This window comes from Bidens hawaiensis, unplaced genomic scaffold (assembly GCF_021521415.1).
Source record: "Bidens hawaiensis isolate Kalapana, Puna unplaced genomic scaffold, B.hawaiensis_p1.1 tig00013870_1, whole genome shotgun sequence".
Taxonomy (NCBI): Eukaryota; Viridiplantae; Streptophyta; class Magnoliopsida; order Asterales; family Asteraceae; genus Bidens; species Bidens hawaiensis.
In genome coordinates, this window is record NW_027492187.1 from 281,020 (window position 1) to 307,636 (window position 26,617).

General features: G+C 36.2%; 2 protein-coding genes and 1 pseudogene across 3 annotated transcripts; 2 read left to right on the forward strand and 1 right to left on the reverse strand.

Annotated features, from left to right (window-relative positions):
- Positions 1-234: 234 nt before the first annotated feature.
- LOC143545197 (protein NDR1-like) lies at positions 235-964 on the forward strand. Its single transcript, XM_077037122.1, has one exon. The coding sequence runs from the start codon at positions 334-336 to the stop codon at positions 931-933; it is 600 nt and encodes a 199-aa protein (XP_076893237.1). The 5' UTR covers positions 235-333; the 3' UTR covers positions 934-964.
- Positions 965-7,158: 6,194 nt separating this feature from the next.
- Positions 7,159-11,838, forward strand: LOC143545217 (putative galacturonosyltransferase 9). The gene is made up of 3 exons (XM_077037140.1): positions 7,159-7,350; positions 8,895-10,055; positions 11,328-11,838. The coding sequence occupies exons 1-3, from the start codon at positions 7,174-7,176 to the stop codon at positions 11,601-11,603; spliced, it is 1,614 nt and encodes a 537-aa protein (XP_076893255.1). The 5' UTR covers positions 7,159-7,173; the 3' UTR covers positions 11,604-11,838.
- Positions 11,839-17,697: 5,859 nt separating this feature from the next.
- On the reverse strand, positions 17,698-26,427 carry LOC143545209 (uncharacterized; annotated as a pseudogene). The gene is made up of 18 exons (XR_013137388.1): positions 26,357-26,427; positions 26,202-26,256; positions 26,030-26,118; positions 25,876-25,942; positions 25,705-25,767; positions 25,376-25,534; positions 25,167-25,260; positions 24,901-24,980; positions 24,737-24,812; positions 24,565-24,608; positions 24,404-24,471; positions 23,986-24,071; positions 23,724-23,881; positions 20,996-22,277; positions 20,081-20,331; positions 19,381-19,557; positions 19,061-19,217; positions 17,698-18,174 (listed from the first exon to the last, which is right to left on the reverse strand). The product of XR_013137388.1 is annotated as an uncharacterized LOC143545209 (transcript).
- Positions 26,428-26,617: the final 190 nt, after the last annotated feature.

Below are 26,617 nucleotides of genomic sequence, written 5' to 3' on the forward strand. Positions count from 1 at the left end.
AAAAGTGCTTGTCTTTTAATTAAATTCAAGATTTTTGTATCTTTATATATTCTAAAGCTTTTTACGAACCTATATTAAATATGATAACTTATAATTTTCTATTATTGCAGTGCTTAAAATAGTAAAATTAATCAAATTTAAAAAAAAACGTTACTTTTTTTTTTAATTTTTAACATTCTCTATACAAGTTTTCATTTTCCTATATTTATAAGTTTATAAATTATAACCATTACTTGTAAACTACTTGAAGGCTTCCACCACACCGCGTGAGTCAACAGTCCACACTGACAAACAACCAAACCTATCTATCTCACATCCTACCTCACCGGAACCATGTCGGACTACAACAACAGCTCCGGCACCGGCTGTTTCCGGTGCTGCTTCAGCTTCACCTTAACCCTAGGCCTCACATCTCTCTTCATGTGGCTCAGCCTACGCACTTCCAACCCAATACTGTCCATCCAAGACGTTTACATTCCCGCCTTAAACAAAACCTTAAACTCAACCTCGTACCAACAAATCTACCTAGACCTTAAACTCGACAACACCAACAAAGACAAAGGCGTCCACTACGACCCACTCAACATCACTTTACAATACTACCTTAACAACAACGGCACCAGAATCACTGTTTCGAATTACACGCTTGGTGGGTTTTACCAAGGGCATAATAAGAAGGCTCGCCGGAAGAACTGGACGGAGATGTATGGAGTGCCGTGGGAGGATGCTGCGAATGGTGGAGTGTTTAGGGTGGATTTGACGACGGCGATTCGGTTTAAGATAGTGTTTTGGAAGACGAAGAGGAAGAGACTGGTGGTTGGGGCTGATTTTGAAGTCAATGATGTGGGGAAGAAGAAACAGTATAAAGGTACACGGTTGAAGTCCGGTGCGACGGAGGTGGTCTCCGGTCGGGTTGTTATTGGTTGGTTTTAGTGTCTTGTTATTGGTGGTTGTTTAATTAAATATTGTTTATCTTTTTGTATTTGTAGTTTTCTATTTAAATATTGTTTTTAGTAATGATATATACATAATTTGTGGGTTTAAAATTATTTTTTCACTTGGTATAAATATGCGTTATTACGTTAGAGAGTTTCTCTTATGGTGGCATAACGACTGTCAATTGACAGTCTGCGAGATGGTTTTCCAGGAAACACCCCAAGCCACACTCCGAAGGCCGAAGCCAGTGAGCTCGGTTAAGACAACTTAGTCTGACCAGAGTGAGGCATCAGAGCTTTCCAAATTCGAAGAGTGCGGTAACCTAAATACAAGAAAATTGTCTATCTAAAAAACTAACTTATGTTTACTTGGTTTAATTTAATATATATATATACTAGTTTTTATCCCCCGTATTACGGGGGTTATCTTATATTGTTTGTTCTAATATTTATTTATTTTTTTAATTTATATTTTTTTATTGTATGAAAGTTAATAATATACTTATGGTTTGATGATAAATTGACTCACAAATAAATGAGATGTTATAACCCGGTTTAAAAGCTATATGGTTTTGATGAGACCCAAGACCCGTTTATTTTTTACTATGAAATTGGTTTTTTAATTATAAATAATATTTATGAAAGTTAATAATATACTTATGGTTTAATGAGACCCAAGACCCGTTTATTTTTGTGCTATCAAATTGGTTTTTTAATTTAAATAATATATATATATATATCTTTTAAAAATAAATAAGATATTATTTTTTATTATATCCTATTTTATATGATTTTTACATAAATAATTTGGTGAGAATAATTTTTAATTTAATAAGATGTTATAACCCGTTTAAAAAATATCTGGGTTTGGTAAGACCCAAACCCATGAATTCGGATCAAATGCATGAGAAGCCTCCATTTAAAAATCAAGCAAATCTGGTGACTCTAAAAAAAGGGGGAGCGACCACATCGCGACACGTAGGATTTTTATGTCTTTGTTTATATATATATATGTATATATATAATCTTAGATGATTATAAAATTTGAAATAAGTTTATTACTGACAGTTAACAGTAGTCGTTATGAAATCTAAGCTTTCATATTATACACATTCGAAATTAGATCTACCTTAGATTGGCATTGGCTCACTTTGGTTTCATGTTAGCTAAATGACTGGTTTCGGGTTAACTATACTAGTTCATGACTCAACCTATTTATTTTTATATATTTTAAGTGATTTCGTGTTAAAACTTAAATGATCGAGTTGTGTAAACTCATGCCTTTATATATTGATTTGATTTGGAAGGTAACCCGTATACAAATTTATTTAGTTCAAAGATAATGCAAGTATTATTAATTAAAACTTTCATTTATATATTGAAGGTTTTTATTTAGAGATTTCATTATTGCTTTTGACGACTCCCCCCATAGATATTATTTTATACAATATCTCATTGTTTTCAAGGCAAGTGTAGTGGGGCGTCAGTTTGGGCGAAAAGGGGCGAAGAGGGGCGAGAACACCGTCCCCCGGCGATATGTGGGCGAAAAGAGGCGGGAACGGGGTTAGTTTGTCGCCTGGTTGTGTGAAAAATAATAATATTTTATTATTATTACCGTTGTCAAACGGCCAAATAAAAAAAATTATTTAATTTATACAATATATATATATATACACACACACATACACCATACTTCTCCATTTTATATCCATTTTATACACAAATCATACCCAAATTCTTACAAAAAATTAACAAAATGAATCCTAGAAACAACCCTAACCAACCGAACTACCAATTCCCTGGTTTCGGTCAAACGTATGGTTCGCAATCGAGCCAACCAAACCAACCGAACTTACAATGGAACCCAATGAACCTGAACCAACCGAGCTATCCGTATCAACTTTCCGACCCGAACCTAAACATGCACGCCAACTATCTCAGACCCCAAAACACAATGTCGGCGTTCGGGTCTACACCACCGGAGTCGGAGTCAGAACCGGTGACGGTATCGGATACGCAAACGTCATGGGCCTCCGGTTCAAGCAAAAAGCCGACCCGTAAACACAAAAAAAAAACAACCGGGGGAGTCGGCGGCGCAACGTGATCCATACAAGCATTGGAGCGAGGAGGAGGTGGCCCTTGCAAGGGCTTGGATCGTCATTTCGGAGGATCCCGACGTCGGTAAGTTTTTTAATATTAAGTATTTATTAAAAATGTATTTAGTGTTTATTAAAATATATACTAATTGTGACAAATAATTTTTATTTGTAGCTAACTTTCAAGCCACCGGGGTGTTTTGGAAGAAAGTATTTGAAGCTTGGCTCGAGATAACCAATAAACCCGAAGACTACCGGAGAAAAGAAGCGGTTCAAGCCCACTGGAAGGGGCTTAACGCCGATTGTCAAAAATTTGCCGGCATAATTAATCGGTTGCAGGGGCCCGGGTGGCGTAGCGGGCATAACGACATCGACATTATAACTCAAGCCTTGAGCGACTTTCGAGCTCAGGGCCAAACTTTTGAGCGGCCCCGGAAACCGTTCAAGTATTTGAATTGTTGGAAAAAACTACGCGGGTGCGCGAAATGTGCCGGGGCACCAACCGTTCCCGTCGCCCGACGAGTCGGCTCATCCCGACAATCAAAAAGGTCGAAGACATCGTCATCGACAAATCCGAGCACACCCAACACACCCTCCGATGCTCGTAGCTTCTTCCTGGACGACACGGTTAATTCCGAAGATTTTAATATACCCGACGACGATGAGGTAGAGGAGTTGCCTCGACCACGCGGGATATCGAGGAAAAATAAGGGGGAAGGTTCGTCGTCAACACGATTCAATACGGAGCCCGTTGAAATAAACGAGTTGGTCGGTCGTTTGGAAACAAATGCCACCGTAATTGGAGCCGACCTTCGAGCATCCAACAAACAACAAGAAAAGCTGAACCAGACGTTGGAATTAAAACAAATGAAAAGCGACTACGAATCCCTCAAAGCGGAGGGGTTTCACGAGGATGCCGCATTATTGTTTCAACGCCGACGTGAAAAAATGCGTGAATATTACGGATATTAGTTATGTTTTTTTTTCTTTAGTTATGTTTTTTTAATAATTTTAGTTATGTATTTTTTTTAGTTATGTTTTTTTTGTATTTCTTTTTAATTTTAATGCATTTTTATTTAATTATTTAAATAAATTGGTTTTTATTTAATTAGTTTAATTATGAAAAGAAAATAATAAAAAAAACACTGTGGGCCCAACTTGTAGCCCCTACACCATTACACCCTAAAAAAAAATTTTCACTCCATGCTAACTGGACGCCACGTATCACAATTCGCTCCCAATTGTAGCCCCTCCACTACACATAGCCTCATATATACATGTCGGCTTCATGTACTTGAAAAATGAGGGGTTCAATATTAAATATGAAGATGGTTTTGAAAGCTCATACGACAAAATATCAAATATGTATTGTTGTGGACTTGTGGCTAGTTTTCATGGTCTCTGTTCTGGTTTTAAAAGCAATAACAAATGTGATTATAAATTGGTTGTGGTTCAACGGTAAAGCATTCACTTTACTAGTGAGAGGTAGGGGGTTCAAACCTCACTACCACCAATTTATATGAGAGATATGAGGGATGATCCTGACTTGCCAGGGTTCGAGTCCTGATCTCACCCGGTTTTACCAGCTCCTCGCTGTCGTGCCGTTTGACGGGCGTGGGGGTCGGGTTTTATCCGGTGAATCCCTCAACAGGTGTACCTGTCTGTCCGGACTAGCGGCCGGCTCGGGCTACCTTTAACCAATGGGGACCGCGTACGAAGCACCCGGCGTTACTTAGTTGGCCGTTCAAAAAAAAATAATAACAAATGTGATTAGTTGGATGAGTATTTCTTTACTTGGCCGAGTTCTATTCCGAATTTGGTGAGTTTCAAAATTATTTGATTTTAACTTAAAGTAGATTTATTTATATGTAATAACAAATGAGTTTTTCAAAAAAAATGTTTTTATTCACTTAGATCACAGACAAATGTTATATATAATAACTAAGAAAACATATTTACACCTGCAAATAAATAGCTAATTTTTTAAGAAAAATGTTTCTGAAATCATTAGTTCATTTTGATATCGGGTTGTGAAAGTCAACACTGTTTGAAAAGTAATGTACCTGGCGTAGAAAAAATTTCCAAACACAAGCTAGAAATGAACATTCAATAACCCTCACAAAGTAACCTTCAATGTAACATTTTGTTAAATCATTGGTGGCTAGTGTGCAAAATTACGTTTAAAACTATTCCAAGCTGTTAATCAAGTAAATGGAGTGACAAAGTGTCAATTACAAATGTGGAACTTTAATTCATAGTCTCTTTATGATGATGATATAGATTTTTGCATTTAGTTTTGTTAATTATTAAGTGAACAATGTGTTTTCCACCTTCTCCGATCCATTTCCCACTAAATAAAATTGACTTTCTCGCATAATAAAAATCTTAGTACCTAAAGAGTGTTTGTAAGCAGAACTTCAGAGGTTACTTTTAAGTGATTACTTTTTTAAGCAATCTTTATGTTTAAATTTATGTATTTAACAAGCAAGCCCGGCTCCGAAAAGACGAAATTTTTTTTGGGCTTTAAGTAAAAGAAACATTTTGTTGGGTTTAAACAATTTAATTATAAATGAGCTTATTTGATTATGATTTAAGTTGTGTAAAAAACTTTTGTATAAAAATAAGCTTAATTGTCTCAAATAAGACTAGAACCCATAACCTTTTGGTTAGATGTCATACCCTTTTACCATTAGATCAAGTTAGTGGTTATGTAATTGTGTTGAAACATTGATTATAAACATGTTTTTGATAAAAATACATATAACTTTTTTTTTTGAAAAAAAATTTTTTAGGCCTAGCGTGGTGTCGGGCCTGCGGCCGTCGACTACCCTGCTATGCCTCAAAGACGGACATGTTAACAAGTACTATTTCACCACATTAAGGTGGTTATGCTTAAACACTTAAAACCACTATATTTAATAATCATAAACAAATTAAAAAGAGAAGGTCCTCAACCGAGGCTCTAATATTGTGTATAATGTCTATTGTCTAGATTATAAGCCGAAGAGATGGCCATTTGATCCATCACTAAATCTAAGAAATCCTAGTTTAAGATGTCGAGCACTTTTTTTATGAAATCAACTTAAATAAAAGTATGTTTTTTTTTGTTAGTATTTAAACCACAAGAAGGTTTCATTCAAGATTAGTGACCATCCAAAACATTCAACCTGATATAAAGGTTTGAATATATTAAAACTAAAACATGAACCACCTAACAAGTAGTTAGGAGCTCAAAAAACTTACAAAGAAAAAGAAACCAAAAAGAAAAGCACAAGCCTGAACAAACATAGACGAGTGCACTTACAATGGAACGCTCACAATGACTTTGTAATGCAAACGACTAGATCGATCCGATAATCAGGAACTGCAATTCGATCACTTTAGGTATAAGGTTGATAAAATGAAGTATTTGTACCTTTGCTTATGACAACCGAATAAAAGAATTTCATCAAGAACCTTGCTAAAACCTTAAGAAAGAAGGTCCTAGTGACGTTTGATGAACATCAAAGTGAACCCGTCAAACCTAAGGGTGATTTCTTATGACAAGGCTAGAAAACTAGAAAATCAGCCTAGACCAAAGAGAGGTTTTTGAACAACATATAAGAAATTTCGAACTCAAAACGATCTGTTTATCAAACTTTTCTTGAAACTTGTCCTTTCTCTATCTAATAATATTAAAATTAAAAAAAAAACGGTTCAAGCAATAATGGTAGAAACCCAGTAATAATAATAATAATCTAGTCAAAGTGTCCATCCAGTCTAGTGTTACTTTAACAACATTCACTCATTAGGTTACATGTAGTGGGCGTGAGTTAGCGGCGAATTTGGACGCGAATTTGCCCTGCACTAGAAATAGGCTTAAAAGTTTAGAAGTAAGAAAAAAAGCCACCGACGCGTAGTGTGGAGCCGACCATCACGTTCTTCTCCCCCAAATTTACACTCTGAGCCCCCTTTTTCAGATCATTTCATTTCATTTCATTATAATTATTATGCAGCAGCTGCTACTGCTTTCACACTCTCACAGCTACCAATAACACACTTTCAAACCAATTCCACTTCACTTACATCTTGTATTCAATCAATCTATACATACAAATTCAACTACTGTGTCAACAACAAACAACTAGTTAGTTAGATCGACAATGGCGGTGGTATCACGTTCCGGCAGAGGCGGTGGCGGATCTGCGTTCTCCTCCGGCCTACGGAGCATCTTCTCATACCGGATCTTCGTATCCGCTATGTTTACTCTTCTCTTCTTCGCTACTGCCTCTGTACTCTTCTCATCTAACCCTGCCCATTTCTCAGATATTAATAGCTCTGTAAGTCGAGAAACTTTTGCTTCTTTTTCTCTAATTTCATGATTCAACTATATGTGTGGTTTTGTTATGTGGATGAGATCTGAGTACGGTTCAGATGCTTCACTTTGAAATTGAAATAGTTTGTAATTAGTTTTAGAGTATCAAGTGGTTTATTAGGTCAGGTGGTTATTATGTATAATTGAAGACAATTGGATTCTTCCAAAACTATGTAATTTATAGTTATAGTGTTTCACAAATCTAGTCTAGTTCATGTTTGAGTGCGAATGATAAATGAACATGTTACGGTATGTATTCTTAAATTTCGTTAAACCGTGAAATGAATATTGGAGCTCAAGACATAATAAATATTTATAAAGCAAGCAACTCACGCGTCTATTGGAAATCACTTAAATTGAGGGTTCCAGTTTTTTCACCTAAATTTTTTCTCAATTTGAGTGTTTTCCAATCAAGCGCATAAATCATGTATTTAGTTATATGTGTCTTGACTTTTAATATTTGTTTCATAGTTTGATTTTGAAATTTGGCTATATCTATTGTAATGTTTTCATTATCTTTTGTGCTTGAAACTAAAATTAAAATTGATTTTTGAAACAAAATAACTTATAGAAAATATATTGCTGGAAGTATCCGGTTCTAATCATACATTACCGGACCTAATTTACCACCAAAAGCTCCAAATCTAGTTACAAATGATCTCAATTTCAAACTGAGAAATCTAGCCTCACTTGGATCTCATCCACTCAATAAAATCGCACAGTATATATTGAATTATTGCAAACTACATAAACAATAACAAAAAATGTAGAATAATCAATTTATTAAAAAAAAAAACAAAATTTAGAACCAAAGCTCTTTTCGGCCCAGTATTTTTATACCCAAATGCTAAAACTGAAACTGAAACCAACACAACCTGTTGTGAAAACCGATCAGTTTAAAAAAAAACTGAATTTTTGGTTTGGTTTGAGCCCAAAACCGCAACCCATATCTACGTTGGTTTCCTCAATCTAGCTTGGCTAGGTAACAGTCTAGTAACTCTTGGATCAGCTCCTTTTAACTTTAGCAATGGAATTAAAGTATTCCTTAAGATGAAAAATATCATAGGAATGATTTTCATCATCATCATCATCATCATCATCATCGTACTCAGTATATCCCACCAATAGCAAAGCTATGGTAGGGTCTGAGGAGGGTAAGATGTAGGCAGCCTTACCTCTACCCCATAGGGATAGAGAGGCTGCTTCCGGGGAGACCCCCGGCTCGATAGTAGTTTTGCATCAAGCCTTGGACATAAGGCACATAGCACTCAATCATCGGGACACCGGCTGATCGGTGCATGTACCCTTATCTTTCAGCTATCAATGCCACTACATGATGCCTGATTAACCGTCCGTCACTTTTAACGTTATTTTCACGAGATTAGTAAAATAACGTCAAAATTAGTGCAATTTCACTTTTGCCCACCCGAGGGTTCACACATATATACATCATATGTGCGCACCGCAAGCAGGGCTATATAGGAATGATTTTCAATTTCTTATTAACAGGAAATTGAAACAACTGGAAGGGCATATATGCACAGAACATTTCTTGCTCTGAAATCAGATCCATTGAAGACAAGGCTAGAATTAATACACAAGCAAGCAAGTGATCATATTATGCTTGTGAATGCATATGCTTCATATGCAAGAAAACTAAAGCTTGAAATATCAAAGCAGCTTAAAACATTTGATGAAATGGCACAAAACTTTTCAGAATTGAGCCTTAAACCAACCTACCGAACTGCATTGTTCGAGTCAGACGAGCCAGTAGACGAGGAAATTTTGAGACAGTTTGAAAAGGAAGTCAAGGACAAGATTAAGGTTGCTAGATTGATGATTGCAGAAAATAAGGAATCTTATGACAATCAACTGAAGATTCAGAAACTAAAAGACACAATATTTGCAGTTAACGAGCTGCTAACTAAAGCCAAGAAGAACGGGGCGTTTGCTAGCTTAATCGCTGCTAAATCGACCCCGAAAAGTTTACATTGTCTTGCAATGCGGTTAATGGGCGAGCGGATTTACAACCCGGAAAAATATAGAGAAGAGAAACCCAAACCCGAATTTGAAGACCCGTTATTGTACCATTATGCTATCTTTTCTGATAATGTGATTGCGGTTTCGGTTGTGGTGAATTCGGCTGTTAAAAACGCGCAAGAACCTTGGAAACATGTTTTCCATGTTGTTACTGATAAGATGAATCTTGCTGCAATGAAAGTATGGTTTAAAATGAGGCCTGTTGAAGGTGGGGCTCATGTTGAGATTAAAGCGATTGAAGAGTACGCTTTCTTAAAAAAGGTTTACTTGGACAACAAGGCAGATAATAATAACACGGAACATTCGTCAATGTTGAATCATCTTAAGTTTTACTTGCCTGAGATGTACCCAAAGCTGCATAAGATATTGTTTTTGGATGATGATGTTGTTGTTCAAAGGGATTTGACCGCGTTGTGGAAAGTTGACTTGGATAATAAGGTCAACGGGGCAGTTGAGACGTGTTTTGGGTCGTTTCATCGATATGCTGATTATTTGAATTTTTCACACCCGTTGGTTAAGGATAAGTTTAATCCTAAAGCATGTGCGTGGGCTTTTGGTATAAATATTTTTGATCTTGATGCGTGGAGGCGTGAAGGGTTAACCGAGCAGTACCATTACTGGAAGGATCTGGTACGTCTTCTTTGTTTATGTGATATGTTGCTATTTTTAAGGTGTTTTAATCTATACAACATTTCAAAATGGCAACATCTTGATTTTGGATCTACTAATTTAAATCGTATATGTTATGGGTACTGTTATTTTATGTAGTATGCCCTACATTTTTGTGACCTTAGTTGTGTTTCTAGTAACTAAACAAAATTTGAGTTGGAAATAATAAATAACTGAGATTTAAGTTTACATGTTATAAAAGAGAAGCAGAAGGGTTGAATGAGGTGTAAGCCCATTTGTTAGACATTTATATAGTTTTAGAAAATTTAAGTGTGTTATTGTGAGAGGGGTGGTGATCGACGGGGTTAAAAATTAATTTTAACCTTGTTGATCACTACTTTTCTCATGCTCGCACGCTTGAATTTTCTAGAACTAGATATGAGTAACAAAATAGATTTACCGCTATGTAAATCAAGTTACAGCCTTTGTCTCCTTTAGTCCTACTAACTCTCTTTTATAACACATTAAACTTTAGTTTAGTTATTTTATTCTAGCACAATCCACGTCATGAAATATTCTTATTTTCATAACAACTTTTGCTTTGTTACTAGAAATACAAGGTCACAAAAATGTAGAACATCTTATATAAAAATATTCTTATTTCCAACACAACACAACTTTTTAACCCATATAATATATATAATATAAATTATTAGACCCAAAACAGGGGTGTTCCGTGTTCATGGTCCGGTTTCGACAAAAATTTTAGTCCAAACTGGTTGTGTGGGTTGGCCTGTTATATAATTTTAACAGTTTGAAAATGAGTTTTTTTTTTATCTTTTTACTTTTATTTTCCAAAATAAATAGTTTATTACTAAAGTTATAAAATGGTGAAGATGGTTCATGACTATAATACACATGCGTGACTACATATTCTCAAAATATAAGTAATAAAGGTCAAACTCGGTTCTAAGTTTCAAAGGGAACTAATCCGCCAAAGCCCGAACACCAAACCATTTGGAACTCAAAACTGGTTGACTTGCTTTGGTTCGGGCGGTTTCAACAGCCTTTGAACACTCCTATCAACTTGTTTAATCTAAGAGTGCTACAACTCATGGGTAATCTTACATGCTCGAGCTTGGTTCATTTATTATAAATATATTATTTTACTTATATAACTAATAGGCTCACTAAGTGTAGATTGGGCTCGAGCCCATTGTGGGTCGGGTTGAATCAAGAAGCCGAGCTCGAGTAGCTATAATGAAACTGATATTTTAATAAATCTTGAATCAGAACGAGGACCAGAGTTTGTGGAAAGTGGGGACACTACCACCGGGATTGATGACATTCTATTCAACAACAAAACCATTGGACAAAACATGGCATGTTCTTGGACTAGGATACAACCCGAGTATAAGTATGGATGAGATTGATAGAGCTGCTGTCATTCATTACAACGGGAATATGAAACCGTGGCTCGATATAGCTATGAACCAGTTCAAGCATTTGTGGACTAAATATGTCGATAGTGAAATGGAGTTTGTGCAAATGTGCAATTTCGGGATGTAAACGAGGGAATTGCATCCATTTTTGGGCTGTTGTTGCTAGCTGCTGCTGCATGTTCTTTGTTTAAATAGTGTAACGTTATTTTTATACATGTTTCGATAGTGTTGAAATATCAAGTCAAAACAGGCTTTGGAAACATACATGTTTAAAGTGATTCTTTTGTATCTCTTGATATGTTTAAGGTATAAGCAATGCAAGTATTATAAGTTACCTGTCTTGATTTTACTTTAGGTTTAAATGGACTGTTAAGCGGCTACATTCGGGGGCATCTGAAATGTGGGATTCAGGTTATATCATAGTAATTTGTACATCTTTTTCCTCCATCCCTAAAGAACTAAAGATCATATACTACTTTTAAATTTCTTCATAAATGTATCTGGATTCTAGTAGTTGGTGCTAGTTTTTTGACCTTTGGCTGGGAATTGAGATGAATTAAGCGTCTGATTGTATAAGATGTCAAAAATGGGGTTTATAACCGGTCGAACTGTTCAAATTGAAGTAAGTATGTTGGTTTGACTGGTTTGAGATTTGGGGTTCGGTCGGCTCAGTGCTCTGGTCGTTTGTTTGGAACTTGGAACAGCTTGTTTAACGTTTTATGTTATATATATTTTTAGAACACGCAATTAGGTATGTTTACAAAATTAATGATAGAAAAATCAAACCGTTAAAACTATGAAGTTGCTGTTGTTAAACCGTCGGGTCTAACTAAACCAATCAAGTAACCAACTCAACTTATTTATTTAATTTTGACAGAATTACAAATTTTGTCCTTTAAAAAAAGCCAAAAACCGGTTCGTGTCCTTTTCTAAGTTTCCTTGCAGGCGGTGTCCTTTAAACTTTTTTTTTCTACACGTTATGTCCTTTACGCTAACTGGGTTAGAAAAACTCAGTTAAATGCCCTCACGTGAGACGCATGTGAGGGCATTTTTGTCTTTTCACCACCTGCAACTTCTTCCTCTTTCTTCTTCATTTTTCTTCTTTCATCCTACCAACACACTCTTATAACATTCAAAACTACCACCATCACCAACCAGCCACCACATGCCACCACCGCCATCACCACCCATCACCTGCTGTTGCGACCACTAATTTCCACCGGCAGCAGAAGGTTGAAATTGAATAGAGATTTGGGAGGCCACTAAAGATCCAAACCCAAACCCTAAATCATTTCACTGTTTGCAAACCCAAATCCCTTATTGATTCTCAATTATCTGCATTGTAGTTGCAAGCCCTAATTTTTATATATCAATCTATGGAGCCGTTGGTGGATGTGCGTGTATTGAATCAGAGCCGTTCATGAATTAGGGGTTGGGTGGCGGATGGTGATTAAGGGTTTGGTGTGGGTTATTGGGAAGGATGACGTGGAGGGTTTGAACACAAAAATGCCCCAAATTTGAACACAAACCTGAATCGGAATCAGTTTCTGAAGACAACCCATTTGAGCCCCAAGTTTTAGGGCTCCAAATCGACGAAATAAGTTTACTTGCACCGCCGGCGACGATTTTGGCCGGAAAAAGAAGGCCGTTACGCCAATTGGAGGGTTCCGGTCGGTCGTACGGAGTGGTTCTGGCGGAAATTGGTTTCCGTTTTGATATTTTACCGCCGGATCTGGCGTCTACGGCGGCGGGAAGACCGGAATCCATGGTGGGAATTGGTGTTTGGGAGTATGTGGGAGTCGGAAGAGATGTGAATCGGCGTTTGGTGGTGGTTATTGTGGGAGTGGATGAATAAAGAAGAAAAATGAAGAAGAAAAATGAAGAAAAATAATAATAAAGAAGAAAAATGAAGAAGAAAGAGGAAGAAGTTGCAGGTGGTGAAAAGACAAAAATGCCCTCACATGCGTCTCACGTGAGGGCATTTAACTGAGTTTTTCTAACCCAGTTAGCGTAAAGGACATAACGTGTAGAAAAAAAAAGTTTAAAGGACACCGCCTGCAAGGAAAGGACACGAACCGTAATTTGGCTTTTTTTAAAGGACAAAATTTGTAATTGGGTCTTTAATTTTTAAACTAATAAATTGGGATATTATAGAGGTAGGGTAATAAAAAGATCCAATGATCCATGAAATAATACTTGCGGGTCATGCAGGACACTCCGGGGAACCACCCGCCGGTCATTTACAATACCTTCGAATCATGGGCACAATCCGTGGGAGTTATATACCAAAGAACATGGGAGCTACCCGAGATGCGGAAGTTTTCCGCATGCGGAAGAACAAACAAACAACTTCACATATATACAACCAACTCTATTATAGAAGATTGGTGGAAATATTCCCTGATAGCGACATTTATCTCTTTATGGAGAGCACGTGATGACACAACCAATCACGAGAGGCCAGCTGAGCATTCTGTTACGCCCAGACACATGGCTAGTTGTCATCTTTTATCAAAAGCAACCACGTGTCCATTCAGGTAGAAAGAACTATCTTTCAGATAGCGACAACTCTAACAATCATATTGCCTCACCACCGGCTATAAATACCTAATTCATCACTATGAGGTATTCATTCACACCAGGGCCGACCCTTGGGGGTGGCAGGGTGGTCGACGGCCATAGGCCCGACACCCCATTAGGTCCGAATTTTTTTTTTAAATTATATTTCTTTCATTATATAGAAACATAGATATTACATCAACATAGCAGGTAGGCGGGCAACAAGCTGCGCCGCCACCCCTTTCTGAATTGCAAACCCTAACCTGCTAAAGACATACCCCTGTCCATTTGGAGTCGACACATTGCTATGCACAACCCGTTGGACCCTGGTTAGGAAACGGATAGCTTCCGGTGCCAAGGAGCCAAAGGTATCAAAAGCCAGAGGGACAAAAACATGTTGGTTCTCTTCGTAGGCTTTAGCATGTTTCTCCACCTTCTTTTCAACCCTTTTCATTGCTTGCCCAGCTACAAACCCATTATCCCTCAAACCAGCTAAGGGAGATACCCCTGTGAGGTCAACACAAGCGTGTTTTCCCCCGGCCCAACCAAAGACGAGCAAATCTGCCGGTCGTAGAGTGGATCTCCCTTCCGTGGGGACTGTAAGGAAATTTACGGGGGCTTCATTTTTAGCTGATATCCCAGCTCGCCTTAAGATGTCCCAAAGAACGTCCCGCACCCAATCATGTCGGTATTTAAACCCATGCATCTCCTTGCAATGAACCGCATGCTCTCCGAATTTATCCAGGCAAGCCTTACGGCAGATCGGACATGTTTCGTCTTCTGGGTACATTGGGACCATCAAACGGTACTTAAGAATAGCCCTATACTCGACCGCATACATGCTTTGGCCCAAGTCATCAATCGGGATAACGATCAGAAAATCTTGGGCATGAGGACCTTATAAGCATTCAATAACCGCCTTCTGTCGGGGGGACAATCTAAAAACTTCTCCCAGGCTCTGAGTGATTTTGCCAAAAAGGGCATTCGTCAAAGTTTTTTGAGGCTTTGGTGGGGCGGTGTCCTTATTAGAGAAACCACCAATGTCAAAGTCTGGGAGAGCGCCATTTAGGCGTTCCAGGGCCTGCACGTAGTCTGAGTCCAGGTCGACAACTCCGCTATTCCTTAAGATGTGATTCTGTAGCTTCTAAGACTGAACCCTCGACGCTACAAAAGCGTAAACCCCAACATCATGAGCCGAAAGAAGGGCTAAACCCTCCAAGCGCATCGGTAAGGATGCAAGTCGCCACTGAAGATCACCAAAGAACGAGCCCCCACATACAACTATGTCTTCGATGGCTTCTCGAAGCCCCTTATCAAAACAGGATACCGCATCATCTATCATATGGGGGTGGCATGTTCGTAACCCAAAAAGCAACTTAGCAACCCCCATGCAAGACCTAAGCAGGAGGAGTTCGATCTGGGGATCCCTAAGGCAATGTAAGAGTTTCATAAGATCAACCGCACGAGATGCTCTCCGCCTCGCCAACTCCTTAATAAAGTAGGGATCTCGACTAACAGCCCCTCCAAGGAGCTTTACCCCTCTCTCTGGTCTACCAATGTATTTTTATTAAATACAATATGTATATTTAATGTTTAAACTTAATTACATAACCACTGGCTTGGTGTAGTGTCAAATGAGTATTACTCTTAGCCAAAAGGTTATGGTTTCTAGTATCAGTTGAGACAATATTTAATCCTATTTTTATACAAAAGTTTTTTACACAACCCAAATTATTAGCAAGTAAACCCATATAAAAATTAAATTGTTTAAACCAACAAAATACTCCTTTTACTTGCCTCAAAGATTTTCGCCTTCGGCCCAAAACTTTTTTGGCTTCCTCGAAGCCGGCCCTGATTCACACTTCCCATGTTAAATACAATACTTATTCTTATGCTGGGGTGGTTACGGGAAGACCCTCCATCTTGTCTTTCTCGTAAGAAGCTCACGGTGGTTTTATTTTGCAGGATCAGATGTAGATCTAGCTTGACTCTACTCATTTTAGCCTGGTTCACCTGTTAACCCATACCCGATGAAAATATAGATATAATAATCCTAACTAGGATTAGATCCGTGTTTATTCAGATATACTAACATTTTCTAAATCCTTAAATTTGCATATATCATCATGTCAAATATGATTATAAAATATAATTTTATATCAATAATAATTTAGCTTTTAATCAGAGTAATTGGGGTGCGGTTTGGATAACATTCTAAACGTCAACCTTGTCCCTATTTTTTTTTGTATTTTCTCCGTTGGACAAAAACATGCCCAACTTATGTTTCTTTGTATTTTCCCCATCGGATAAAAGTTAAAAACATACCTAGACGAGTTAAAATTTTAATTATTATATTACACTAAAATCCAATTATGAAAATTGACGTAATGGCAACTCTTTAACATAATTGATTACGATGTCAACGGTCTTAAAATCCATCAATTTCAAGTATATTGTTATTTAATACAAATTAATAATCACTGATTTGTTCCTTTAGATGTAATCTTAGTTGACACTTTTCAAATAATTAAAAATTATCAAAATTTGATTTGAAATGTAGGACTAGTTCAAATACATAGTCTTTTAAAACTAGAAAGTCATAGAAAGAATATCAAATGGACTCCGGTTAAACTCAAACTAGCGGCACTGAAACCGTCTAGTTTGCTCTACGATATCAAATTCTAGGTTTTCGTTTTTCGATTTCTAGCTTGTTGATTTTAAAATTCTCGTATTGTGTTTTTTGTTTACTTTCGTTATCGTGCATTTTTTCCCTTGTCTCATTACATGTGATTATCTTCAATGCACTATGCATAAATGCTTATAGGGACTTCATAAATTGTTTATGTATTCAGCATAAGTGCATAACCCTACGAATATATGAACAGTAATCAGTGACAAGAGAAAAAAGATATAGATAAGTATCATATATATCATCAATACAAGAAGGTTTAAAATTTTTGTTCAATATTATCCGGCTAAATTACTATTTAGACAAACCGTAGTGGGGCGACAAATTTGTACTTCCAGTTTTTCTCAGTCATAACAATGATAAGAGATTCCACTCTTCTTTCAAATTTAGTTGCCCTTAAAATGAGTCACGCCAAGGCCAATCACGGACCTTAAAATCTTTTACGTTCTCTCACATCAAATGAGTATCACATGTAAACAAGCTGAGCGAGACAATGCTAGTGCGGCTCGTTTTACCTTACGAAAGCTTGAGCTCAGCTCGTTTTGACCTAGAAGAGCTCGAGCTCGGCTTGTTTATCATTTATTAATTAATTTATGTATAGTTTTATTATTTTTATACATTTTTTTAATTATTATTCTTATATGTAAGATAATATATATCATTTAGTTATTCTTATTAAATTTTATATATAATATATTATCGCATATATTAGATACATTAAATCAAAATTATATAATAACTAGGCTTGTTTAGGTTCTTGAGCTTGATATACTTTATTGTAGCTCGGGCCCAGTTATTAAAAAAGCTTATTTCAATGCTCAATCTTGGCTCGATTTGAGCTTTTAACAAGCCGATATTGAGTAGCTTACAAGCCGGCTTGGCTCAAGGGTCGGATATGCATATAACACGTTAAAAACAAGTATAAGATATACTATACAACAAAATTTTTATCTGGTGTCATGTGCCACTGGACCCTTATGGAAGGGTCCGTGACACCAACTAAGTTTCACTAATTCTACCAACTGTTCGTACAGAATTTCCGGTCAACATTCATACGTTGACTATTACAAAAAATTTACCTAATGATGCAGTTACTTGTACATTATACATGTAAACTACTATACAAAAGAATAAATAAAGTTACATGATCAAGAAAGTATTCATACCTGAGTCCGCAACTTGGTTAGTAATCTCTTCATACTCTCTAGTTTCTGGGCCAGTTGTTGTACATTATGAAAATGGGGATTGCTAGAATCTGATGTGCTTAGCTCAGCCAAGAAGGTTTCACAGTTGGACTGTGAATCCAACAATTCTGTATCAAGTGAAGATATCGTTGACTCGAGTGAAGAATGTTGGTTATCTAGAAGTGAAACTGAAGTTTGACCATGGTCAAAGCTAGGAGGTTTAGTATCTGTGATCTGCTTTCTTGGAGAAAATCTCTCTTCACTTCCTGCAATGGGTAAATTATCTAAACTGGCTAAAATGGGAGTATGTCGAAAATCGCACAAAATGTATTGAAAATATATGAGATCTTCTGAAATATTAATTTAAGGGTAACACTTCATGGTTAAAGGTAGTAGGCGGATGTTAGTTAAGCATAAAAACCACCTTAAAAGACACCCTTTTGTGATGTGAAACCCATAAAAAAAGTTGTAATCATAATTTGAACACTTTTTTAACTTTATCTAGGCGTTGGCGATAGTCGATAGGTTTCCTGACAAGTTCGCTTTTCGTTTCTTGGGTTATACAATTCTCATCCCAAAAACTAAGATGAGGCTAAACATCTCTCTATATGTTGAATGTACCTCCTTGTGAGTAAAAGCAGCGATATGATGTGACATGGGGTAAATCCAATAAAAACAATAGGATAAGGGTATCATTTTTTCTTTTTATTTTCTTTTATTACTTCTAAAATATAATATTTTTAGATAAATTCGAATATTTCATTCCAATGAGTTTATCTTTATATACATTTCAATACAAGTTTTATAAAAAGTTGAGCCGTGTCAAAATTCATCAAAGCGGCTCATTTTGTTATACAATTTATATGAAATGTGGCTAAAGATAAACCCATCGTAACATTATATTCAAAACGGTATAGAACATTATGTGTAAAACTTTATAAAAGAATAAATATATTTTAAACGAAAATAGGCAACTAGAAAAAAGAAAATACAATAATACCACACCATGATCACAATAAGAGTGTATTAATTAACTTTTTTGGAAGCTAATAGATGATAAAGGAAATTACCAAGGTTCAAACTACTTCAAAGTTCAAACTAATTCTTTCATAGCATGTCACAATTATCAAAACACATGATATAGGAAATTACCAAGGTGGCTTAGTTGATTTAGTGTTGCCTGATTAACTGACCCATCAAGCTTAAGTAATCGCATGATCCCAGCAGCTATTCGCCCCAATGAACCAATTTCCATCTTGCATAATTCAGAAAAATGTTGAATTTCTTCCTTATTTACAACCACCTCAATCTGCAGAATATCAACAGATATCAGAAGCTTATAATTCTAATTGGTCAATACCACACAATCCTTTGGAAACACAGACCAAAATACTAGGGGCGATAATTCCTGTCAAGCAACTAAAACACAACACGAAAATGGGTTCAAATCATACACGCTCAACACAACTCACCGGTTGTTTTGAGGAAATTTTTAAATCTTCCAGTGCATAACTAATCGTGTGACTGACATCATTATCTTGAGAAAGTGCTATGCCAAAATCAAGATCTATCCCATCATTCGACTCTACTTTTGTGAGTGCATCTTCCATTTGCTGAGGTTTCACTGTCTTCCAGCTGTCAACACGAACCTAAAACCACACAAAGTTATAAAAATGTATCAACTGTACGCTTGTAAACTAACCGAACGTCCAATGAAAAGTTCGTGAACCATTCGGCGGGAAGTTCTTTTATGTTTATTTATCTAGTAAACGACTGAACATGAAGTCATGAACATGTCTTGTTCGTTAATTTATGTTCATGAACGTTCCTTTATTTAAATTCGTTTAGTTTATGTTCATTCGTTTACGTCCATTTATATTCCTTAGTTCACATTTGTTTAAGTTTGTTCGTATGCGTTCGTTAATGGTTTTAGCTCAGTTATGTTTGTTCATTTACGTTCATGAACCGTTCATTTATAGCGTTAACTAACAAACATAAAAAAACATGAACATCTTAAAGAACAGACACAGACAAGAAAGCTCTGTTCGTTTAGTTATTCATGTTCGGTCGCTTGTGCGATTATTATTAAATAAATGTTCAGTTAGTTTACATGCCTAATCAACTGAAATACAAAGTTGGGAACTCTTACAAATTCAAATACTAAATACATACCTTGACTACTTCAACAGGATACTTATGTGATTCATTGTCATTTTGGCTTCCATTTGCTTGAACTTTAATACTCTCAAAACACGTGTGCCAAGATCCTCTGTTTCTGTAAGAATCCTCAAGATCATTGAATATACGTCTTTCCAACATTACCTCCATGCTTTCCAGGGCAAATAGCCAATCATTCAATTCTAGTGATATGTTCACATCTTCTGGTGCACCCAAGCTCAAGTAACTAGTGTTCTTGTCACCCCCTATACTTTTATCTAAATGAGAAATGCATAATATTTAATCTGAAGAACTGAATAACAAGTAATTATCCTTTTTTTAAAAAAAGGATAATATATATGGAGGCTACCCGTTTATTGAAACTGCTTTATAGGCTACCCAAGAATGTATTCAGTATTGTATTGTTCAATACACAACTAAAAAACGTACCAGAAAATTATAAAATGACAAAAATACCCAAGTGTTTTTACATCAAATCATTGCCTTTTGATAGGTCCGTATAACGGTATTTTGACTTTGTTCTGAAGGGCATTTTCATCATTAGGCATGTTTTTGGCTGAAATTGGTATAAATAAGAATGAATACATACGTTTGTCGCCTGTAAAGTAGTTTTAATATACGGGTGTTCTTAATGAAAAAGCAGAATACATTGGTGGCCTCACATGCATTATCCTTTGGAAAACTATAAAAGGTTAATGATATAAATAATAATAATATAATTCTTCGTGTAAAACAATTTACAAAGATCTGTGCATTCAAAATAGACATTGGACGTCCCCTTTAGCTAATGTTTTTGTGTGTTCTCATTTAACCCATTTAAGATAGATCACAGCCCGACCCATTCAGAAGTGTATGGATCAAAATTACCACAGATGGTAAAAATCATAACATACTGGATAAATAGCTTACTTTGACCCTCCCTCACCTCATTGACAGATGGAGGTGATGCTTCGAACAGTTTTGACAAAGGTCCTGTAGATAAACGCTCTAAACCTTTAGAAAGCCCCACTCCAGGCCCACCATCTGGCCCTAGAATTCCAACAAGGTGAAGTAAAGCTTCATTGTAATTCATTCCGCCAGCAAAGCGTACACCCGCAATACAACCAGCGACACGCAAGCTATGCCACTTTCTATCTTGTGCATCATATGGAGTTACATGCACTATGCTTAAATTCAAAAATGGAATCAGGTCTGTGTTGTTTCTTGATCTAACATCCCTCTTGTTTTCCACCCAAAATACAGCTATCATTTCACCAGGCGGCAACATATCATTCGCTGCACAATCCACTAGTATTCTGTCCCAGCGTATAGTTGATGAAATTGCCATTGCAGCACCCAAGGTTCTATGAGCAACTTGCAGTGATAACTCATCTCCAATAAACTGAACTAGAGGTGTTCCTTGAGTGTCCATAGAAGGTTCTAGAAACTTCAGTTCCATGTTCTTAAATGCTAAGCTGATGGCAGTATCAACAGGACCCTTTTAGCTAAAACTTTTATTATCAGAAGATTCCTTTTTAACCATCTTATTACTCCATTTATCTTTTCCAGTCATCGCCATTTTACCACTAACATTATCAATATATGAATAAAAATCCAACACGTAAAACAACTGCTCAATCGAAATATTGGACACAAGTTTTTCACAAGCACCTCCTACTCTGACGATTCCCCCAGGCGGCGGAATGCTTCTTAATGGGCTTCCGTCTGACGTCACCATCGCGACCTGCACACAAACACCAACCATCTCCATACACCTCCATAGTTCTGAAGAGTTTGATTGTGAATCATAACCTCCAATGGAATTGCTACATGTGTCCAGAGACAAACCAATGTGAGAAGCGCCAGCTGTCATTTTTCTCTGGCTGGAGTCAATCGGTTGACCTTCCCACATACAGAAACATGCAGCATCCATGTCAAGATTAAGCAGTCCGAGCTTCATAGCAGGTGACTCAGAGAGGTATAGGTTTTCAATATGAAGCCTTGCCCCTTTAAACAGGTTGTATTTAGAGTTGTCATGATCTGTTAAATGATCAGGCTTTCTTGCCTCAAGTGGAACAGTAATGTTTAATTCCTTGATATTGAAATGAAGGGTGCTGATGGACGGATCAGGTGCTACATCATCAGGATTAACAAAAATTCCATCAGTTAAAAGGGATAATATTCTTAGACATGATGCTTCTTGAAGATGAATCTGGATTGAGTTGCAACATATCACAGAACCAAAATAGTTAAATACGCATGTTTGATTGTTTATATAGCAAGGACAAATTGCATGAAAAGGCGACCAACTTTTTTCATCGCCGCAAATAAGGGCAAATGTTAATGAATAGCAATATACTTTAGGTGGTTATCCATAACCAAAACGTTTTTGATTCATTTTGGTCTTTTTTTAACAGGCTGCTTCTGCTATAGAAATTTTTTTATCCCTATTTGCTTATTTTTTTACGGTTTTTGTGCTATAAATACTAGAATAGGCCGCTCAAAAAGTTATAACTACCAAAATGGGTTGAATATATCATCATCATCGTACTCAGTATATCCCACCAATAGCAAAGCTATGGTAGGGTCTGAGGAGGGTAAGATGTAGACAGTCTTACCTCTACCCCATAGGGATAGAGAGGGTGCTTCCGGTGAGACCCCCGGCTCGATAGTAGTTTTGCATCAAGCCTTGGACATAAGGCACATAACACTCAATCATCGGGAAACCGGCTGATCGGTGCATGTACCCTTGTCTTTAGGCTATCAACGCCACCACATGATGCCTGATTAACCTTCCGCCAATTTTAACGTTATTTTCACGAGATTAGTAAAATAACGTCAAAATTGGTGCAATTTCACTTTTGCCCACCCGAGGGTTCACACATATATACATTATACGCACGCACCGCAAGCAGGGTTGAATATATATATATATATATATATATATATATATATATATATAGGGTTGGTATCATTTAAGAACTCTAAAAAAGTTAAGAACTCTTAGGAACCCTCAACAACCATATAGTTTTTTAATTTTTTTATATATTAACATTATTTAAGAGTAGTTGTACCATATTTTATATAAAATTTTTTGATTACATATATTAATCACAAGTTTACATATATGTAAACGTTATGTAGTAACAAATTTACATAGGTGTCAAACAAAACATAGATATGTATAAAAACTAATTTTCATAATTGTAATTGTAGATATAGATATAAAAAATGATAAAACTAATCTCAAAGAACATTAACATACAAAAATTTTTATAAAAAACGTTAGTTTTCAAGGGTTCCTTCAAGTTCTTAAATAATTTTACAGTTATGTAATGATACTCATCCTATATATATATATATATAATTACCAAAACAGACCACCGAATATATTGCTATTATGTGACATTTTCCTTCACAAAAAAACATCGAAGTTTTGAAAATTTTGATCTTTCAAGTTAACCAATTTCCAGGCGTGGCATCAGGAAAAGTCAACATGGACAAAGTTAACGGGTAACTAGGTCGGGTTTATCATAAAACTTTTATGAGTTTGATGGTGCATATTGCCTAAATAAGTGGTTACGTGAAATAGAAACTCGAACAAAGTTGGTTGCCTTTTATGCAATTTACCTTTTAATAATGAAATCCATTGTTGTACCGTTAGAGGCTTGCAGTTGATCACAGTTTGTGAAGAAAATGAAGGTGGGGCAAGAGAGGGCATAAATAGTAGGGAGTGAATGGATAAGAGTGACATAGAGTTGTTTTGTCCACAGTGCTGATCACCTAGTGGATATATTGGAGGACAAAAATTTTTGCCTGATAAGAAAAAATGAAAACTGTCAATTTTTTAAATGAGTAAGTGGTGTTTGCACTTTGCAGATTAATAAGCAACACAATATGAAAAATCAATCAGTTCGTACCAAAATATGGAGTTTGTAGAATTTCCTCTGGAGCATTTTGCAATGACGGTTGCACAAGTGGGCATGGAGGGCGAGAGTAAGTATCCCTGAAATTAGTTATCATAACTGTAAGTTTCATAGTTTGACAGTGACAAAAGTTTACTATGATCACAAAATTTTAATACTTATGTGATGTGACTACATGTTCTGGTTCCTAGATTCTGCTAAGTCATTCTAAGTAATGCTGCCTATAAAAAAAGCGATGTTCATAGTTGCTAGAAAAATCAGATCTGTACAAAACTGTGCTATCTAAAAAGATTTCAAATGCATGAAATCACAGGCCACCAATGCCGGTCAGTAATTATTACCATACCGAACATCAATACCAAAAAGTAGGCAAATATTAATAGGATATGCAAAGGTATTAATGCAGGTATACCTTAAAATTAGTCCACCAACCATGAACTGAGTTAAGCATTTGCCAGTTTCTCCATCAGAGACACTTGCCTGCAAGATCAAATGAAACGCAGAAACGATTAGGGCAAAACATAAACATGTAGCTCTTTGATATTTAAATTTTTAAGTGTTGTGGAAAACTACCCGAGAGAAAAGAAGTGACTGCATCAGAAACTCTAGCTGGAACCCTGGAAGTAGAATCCAGAGTCTTCAATAAGTGCCATTAATTTATGGCATGAATATACCCGAATATAAATGTATAGTTTACTACAACAGAAAAAAAGAAGACAAATTTCCTTTGTAAAAAATCACAAACCAGTATCTTTGATCCCAAGAAATATATGATCTATCATAAAGGAGATTAGTGTACGCCCTGCAGCTTCTGCTGATTGCTGCAAGAAAAGAGTTGCTTTTAGACAAGCCAATTAATGCACTTGATAAATATTGCAAACTGGAAAAGTATAAAAAGTAAGATTTAACCTGTTGAGTATTTGAATTCACATCTTCTCTGTTAAGACAAACATATAAGCCCATGAAGAAGCGAAGAAGAGCTCGAAGTCCTGTTCATATTTTGTATATTATAAACACTTAAATCAGTCAAATATGATTACAAATATATATTATTATCTTGTATAACAATTGTTTAATCTGATCTATTTCACCCATTCGACCCATATCCTTAGCTAAATTATGAATTTGACCCATTAATAAATAAAAATACGCTTAATTGTTAATCTTCTGCTAACCTGGTTCACTTAATGCTGGGCAGATGGCTTCTGAAACATGCACTTGAACTTCCAAACCTAGTGGGCAATTAACCTCTGTCCTTTGTACTGTAATCTGATTATAAAAAAAAAGGGAAGTTGTATAGAATTAAGGTAATGTTTTTCATAAAATGAAATTGACAGGAAGTTTGCAGGATATCAAGTCTTAAAGAGGGTTAACATTGTGTTACATAAGCCTCTCCAGAGACTCCATCAATAAACCGTTCACCACCAAAGAATACTCGTTTTGCACCATCATCATCTTTTTGGTTAGAAGTCCCCTCCGAGTTTTCTGATAGCATATCAGGATGAGGCAGGAGATCAATAGATAGATACTCCCATTCAAGTTTCTGGTCATTTGTTGAATAAATAAATAAATAAATAAATAAAAACACTTTAAAATCATAAATATGCATGCATTTGTGTAAACAGATACCATCACAAATAACATGCCAACAATAAAGAACCTAAAATGCAAATTATGAGATGTAATTTAGAGAAACATTCACAAGAAAATTACTCTGAACACATAAATGAAGTTTTTGTTACAAGAGAACTCCCTTGCTGCCTTTAGGTTTACAACCTGTCACACATAATTGCTGAATAATCATTTGTTTTCCAAGAAAAACTGTTTGATATTATAATTTATAACACATTGGCTATTAAAGTAGACGTGGATTTAGGAACTGACCTGCCAGTTCTCATTTGTGGTATACAGCACCAGATTGCGGATAGTAATAGATGCCATCGGTGATGCCCTGCATATAAATAACAAATAAATAAGAAGAGAAATAACATTCTGTAAGAAGCAGCCGAAACATTCTTAACAAAAATCATAAAGTTACCAAGTTGTTCCTTGGAGATGTCTACTACCACCATGAGTTTCAAGTAACAGATTGACAGTCTGTATTTGTAGTGTCATTCCATCAGCTATCTAATTAAAAAACTAAAGTCAGTAATCTAGTGTCAAGAATCAAGTTCAAAAAGGCTGCAATTAAAGTAAGCGATGAAACTAACCTTCTCAGGAAATCCATAGCCACTGCTTTTCGATGAATTAGAAGGTGCTTGTGCACTAACACATGAAAATGAATTAGTACTTTTATATAATTAATTAGTTGCTACTCTAAACCCAAAATTATAAATTATTAGACCACTAATCAATCAGTAATTACCTGGTTGTGCTCCTACAGTCATCATTCTCCTCTAACATCACGAGTTTATCGACTTGCACGACAATTGGCATGAGTTGCGCATTACTCAAATAAGGAAGCTTCAAGCATATAATTATTACATATTAAAACGCAATACATGTACATATATAACAAATACACATGTGATATTAGTGGAGAGGTTATAACGCACCGCAATCTCGAGTTTTCCGGATTTGGCCATGCTTACGGTTATAGCTGGTGGCAATCCAAGGCTAGCGTGCA

Bases quoted from the DNA above. Each gene is read 5' to 3' on its own strand.
- LOC143545217 (XM_077037140.1), top strand. From the start codon at position 7,174: ATGGCGGTGGTATCACGTTCCGGCAGAGGCGGTGGCGGATCTGCGTTC. The intron at 7,351-8,894 runs GTAAGTCGAGAA...TCTTATTAACAG, and splicing joins TCTCAGATATTAATAGCTCT to GAAATTGAAACAACTGGAAG. The intron at 10,056-11,327 runs GTACGTCTTCTT...ATCTTGAATCAG, and splicing joins ACCATTACTGGAAGGATCTG to AACGAGGACCAGAGTTTGTG.
- LOC143545197 (XM_077037122.1), top strand. From the start codon at position 334: ATGTCGGACTACAACAACAGCTCCGGCACCGGCTGTTTCCGGTGCTGC.